At 35.7% G+C, this 4498-nt stretch overlaps 1 protein-coding gene across 1 annotated transcript; it reads right to left on the bottom strand.

Annotated features, from left to right (window-relative positions):
• Positions 1-2433: 2433 nt before the first annotated feature.
• LOC134474333 (zinc finger protein 709-like) lies at positions 2434-3729 on the bottom strand (the record flags this gene model as incomplete). Its single annotated transcript, XM_063241897.1, has 2 exons — positions 2434-2921; positions 3006-3729. Coding segments are annotated over 2 exons (1212 nt in total), but the record flags the coding sequence as incomplete, so codon positions are not given.
• Positions 3730-4498: the final 769 nt, after the last annotated feature.

Raw genomic sequence — 4498 nt, 5'->3', positions numbered from 1 at the left:
GAGATCAAACTCATGACCTCACACTTGACAGGCAGGTGCCTTAAGCCACTGAGCTAAATCCCCAGCCCACCAATGGATATCTTTTACACCTTGTCATCTTCAGAGTAGTTGCCTCTGCTCTTGAACTTGATACCAGCAAGCATATCAAATGTGAATAAAATCAGTCAAGGCCAAATAACATTGAAACAATCCAGCTTCAAAGAAGATCAGTCATAGAAGACAATGTAAGTAATATAGGGATTCAGTTTTAGTTAATAGGAAATTAAGGATAATTACCATTGTATAACCTGCTATTTTTGGGTTATCTCTCTGTGCCCTCAAATCTAATATGAGTAGACAGACCAGAACAAAATATAACCAAACTATACAGAGCAACAAGACTACTGTAGCTTTTAAATCCTGATACACTTTTAACTATGTCCTCTGCCTTCTTTTTTTAGGCAATTCCTCACCTTTCTCCTTCTCAGGATACTATTATTCACTGTTCAGAGTGATATTAGTCTAGTCTCTTATGTTCCATTTCAGCATACATAAAGATAAAGACAGCTACTACAAAGACCATGAGACATTATGGTAGTCATTATCGACTTCCCCCAAATCAGTCTTGAAGATCAAAAAAGCTTGCATCATCCTGTAATTATTTGATTAGTTCTATAATATTCAGTATATATTCAATGTGTGTGAGGATGGGAACAACTATTTGGAAAAAAACTAGAGACAGTAAAATAGACAGTGAACATTTCCAGTGGACTTGCTTTGAAATCTGTGTTTCCTTAACTTGTTTCCTTATGAACTGTTTTGCTCTGTTTTGCTATGTTTAATCTTACCCTCTTTAAGAAAAAAAAGTGTGTAGGACAGATAGGCATATTAATAACTTTTTGGTGGATCATTGAGGTGAACCGTGACAGTGTCATTATTTGAATATCACTTTGTATGCTTTAAATTTGTAACTTGAACAACTACTTGTAAGATGACAATATAATACTAATCATCTAGTGATTTCTTATGGTTTATTTTTCTGAAATTCTGTATTATTTCTACAGTTTTTTCTCTTTAAATAAACAACATTACAATTCAGAAAATACAAAATTTAACTTCTAAAGACAAAATATTAAGTATGGAGGCACTTGAAAGTGAAAAGCCCATTTCAGTTTAGCATGTTTAATTACAAGATGCCATGTTGAAGCACAAAAACATCTAGATTAATAAATCTAGAGAGGTACAAGTGATTAACTGAAAACCATACAACATGTGCACCTAAGGAGAGCCCCACCACAGATTTGTCATTTCTGGAATATTTGTGAAGAAATATTGACATCTAACTTCTGTATCGATTATTTCTTCAGGTCTCCTTGGGATTTTTAAAGTAAACTTAGATCTAAACTGTCTGAACAGTCATGCTTTTTCTATGTATTTAACAAGAAACATGGATTGCTATATTTCTCACATTGGTAATCCACATATCATCTCTGCCTAGTGAGCTCTTTCAGATATGTAACAATGATCAAGTATGCTGAGAGTATTCCCATAACACAAAGGGTTTATCTCTTGTGTGAGTTTTTTTCATGTATTTCCCTTACAATCTGGCTGCTGAAAGTGTCTCCACTTGCTTACATAGCCAGTGGTTCTTCCCAGTGTGAATTTTTTCATGTGTTTTGCAATGACTATATGCAGTAAAAGCTTTGCCACATTGTTATACACATAGGCTTTCTCACCAGTGTGAAGTCATAGATGTATTTTACAAAATCCATGTGTGGTGAAAGCTTTCCCACATTCTTCACATACACACAGGGTTTCTCAACCATGCAAATTTTATAATGTATTGGACAATGAGCATTTCTGCAGAAACCTTTCCCACATTCCTAACATATGTACGTTTTCTGCCCAGTGTGAAGATTTTCATGCATTATGCAATATATACCTGTGCTGAAACCATTCTCATGATGCCTATATACACTGGTTTTATATTGAATGTGAACTTTCATGTTTCTTACAATCTCCCTGTGTTTTAAAAGCTTTCCCACATTGATTACACACATATGGTTTCTCTCCAGTGTGAATTATTTCATGAACCTTACAATTTCCACGTGTGTTAAAAGCTTTCCCACATTGCTTACACACATATGGTTTCTCTCCAGTGTGAATTCTTTCATGAACCTTACAATTTGCACGTGTGTTAAAAGCTTTCCCACATTGCTTACATACATATGGTTTCTCTCCAGTGTGAATTCTTTCATGTTCCTTACAACGTCCAGGTCTGGTAAAAGCTTTCCCACATTGCTTACATACATAGGGTTTCTCTCCAGTGTGAATTCTTTCATGAACCTTACAATGTGCACGTGTGTTCAAAGCTTTCCCACATTGCTTATATGCATATAGTTTCTCTCCAGTGTGAATTCTTTCATGTTCCTTACAACGATCAGGTCTGGTAAAAGCTTTCCCACATGGCTTACATACATAGGTAATCTCTCCAGTGTGAATTCTTTCATGTTCCTTACAATGATCAGGTCTGCTAAAAGCTTTCCCACATTGCTTACATACATAGGGTTTCTCTCCAGTGTGAATTCTTTCATGAACCTTACAATTTGCACGTGTGTTAAAAGCTCTCCCACATTGCTTACATACATATGGTTTCTCTCCAGTGTGAATTCTTTCATGTTCCTTACAACGTCCAGGTCTGGTAAAAGCTTTCCCACATTGCTTACATACATAGGGTTTCTCTCCCGTGTGAGTTCTTTCATGAACCTTACAATTTGCACGTGTGTTAAAAGCTTTCCCACATTGCTTACATACATATGGTTTCTCTCCAGTGTGAATTCTTTCATGTTCCTTACAACGTCCAGGTCTGGTAAAAGCTTTCCCACATTGCTTACATACATAGGGTTTCTCTCCCGTGTGAGTTCTTTCATGAACCTTACAATCTGCATGTGTGTTCAAAGCTTTCCCACATTGCTTACATGCATATAGTTTCTCTCCAGTGTGAATTCTTTCATGTTCCTTACAACGATCAGGTCTGGTAAAAGCTTTCCCACATTGCTTACATACATAGGTTTTCTCTCCAGTGTGAATTCTTTCATGTTCCTTACAATGATCAGGTCTGGTAAAAGCTTTCCCACATTGCTTACATACATAGGGTTTCTCTCCAGTGTGAATTATTTCATGATTCTTACAATCTCCCTGTGTTTTAAAACCTTTCCCACATTGCTTACATGCATATGGTTTCTCTCCAGTGTGAATTCTTTCATGTTCCTTACAAAATCCTGGTCTGGTAAAAGCTTTACCACATTCCTTACATACATAGGGTTTCTCTCCAGTGTGAATTATTTCATGATTCTTACAATCTCCCTGTGTTTTAAAAGCTTTCCCACATTGCTTACATGCATATGGTTTCTCTCCAGTGTGAATTCTTTCATGAACCTTACAATTTGCACCTGTGTTAAAAGCTTTCCCACATTGCTTACATACGTAGGGTTTCTCTCCAGTGTGAATTCTTTCATGTTGCTTACAGTATCCCCATGTGTTAAAAGCTTTCCCACATTCCTTACATACATATGGTTTCTCTCCAGTGTGAATTCTTTCATGAACCTTATAACTTGCACGTATGTTAAAAGCTTTCCCACATTGCTTACATACATATGGTTTATCTCCAGTGTGAATTCTTTCATGTTGCTTACAACATTCAGGTTTGGTAAAAGCTTTCCCACATTGCTTACATACATATGGTTTCTCTCCAGTGTGAATTCTTTCATGTGCCTTACAACATCCAGGCCTGGTAAAAGCTTTCCCACATTGCTTACATACATAGGGTTTCTCTCCACTGTAATATTTTTCATGGATCTGAACATCGTGGTGTGTTTCTGTTTCTTTCACATTCACATTACCTTCTGCATTACAAAGAAATACTTCTTTACACTGCTTCCAAGATGTATGTCCATAAGATTTCCCTAGCTTGTCATTTCTGGAAAGAAAAAATCACACATAGGATTTATAACCATATTACTAAGCTTTTTTCGAGAGTTGAACAAAACTGTTTGCAGTCTCATTGTTTGAATCCCCACTTGATATGTTTCACTTTTGTATTTCATGACTATTTCTATGATCAGCATTCGTAATCATCATCTTGCTATTTGATACTGTTTTTTTTTTCCACTTTGAATGCAGTATTATTTCTACTTATTTTGTCTTATTTAATCTTTCCTTATATTAAATTTAAAAAAGAAAAATTCACTGTGAAATTGGTCTCCGTTTAATGACTGCATTAATATCAAGTTATGTTTTTAATGCGTGCTAAGAAATTCTGACCAAGAAGCAACAGAATGGCCTTGTAAGATATGTTGAAAACAACCATTCCCAAAAGACTGGTACACATTTGGAAATCTTAAAAGTTGGTACTTTGAAATGCATAATCTTTACCTTCACTTTGGAAATGGGTACATATATGTATCACATGCAGATTATTCTCATATGTTTCCCCATCACAATCTTCCTTCTGTCCTTA

The sequence above is a fragment of the Cavia porcellus genome, unplaced genomic scaffold (assembly GCF_034190915.1).
Source record: "Cavia porcellus strain 051 isolate PalLab524CR breed Dunkin Hartley unplaced genomic scaffold, mCavPor4.1 scaffold_32, whole genome shotgun sequence".
NCBI lineage: Eukaryota > Metazoa > Chordata > Mammalia > Rodentia > Caviidae > Cavia > Cavia porcellus.
Note: the sequence above shows the minus strand (reverse complement) of the source record. Positions and strands in the feature narration are given on the sequence as shown.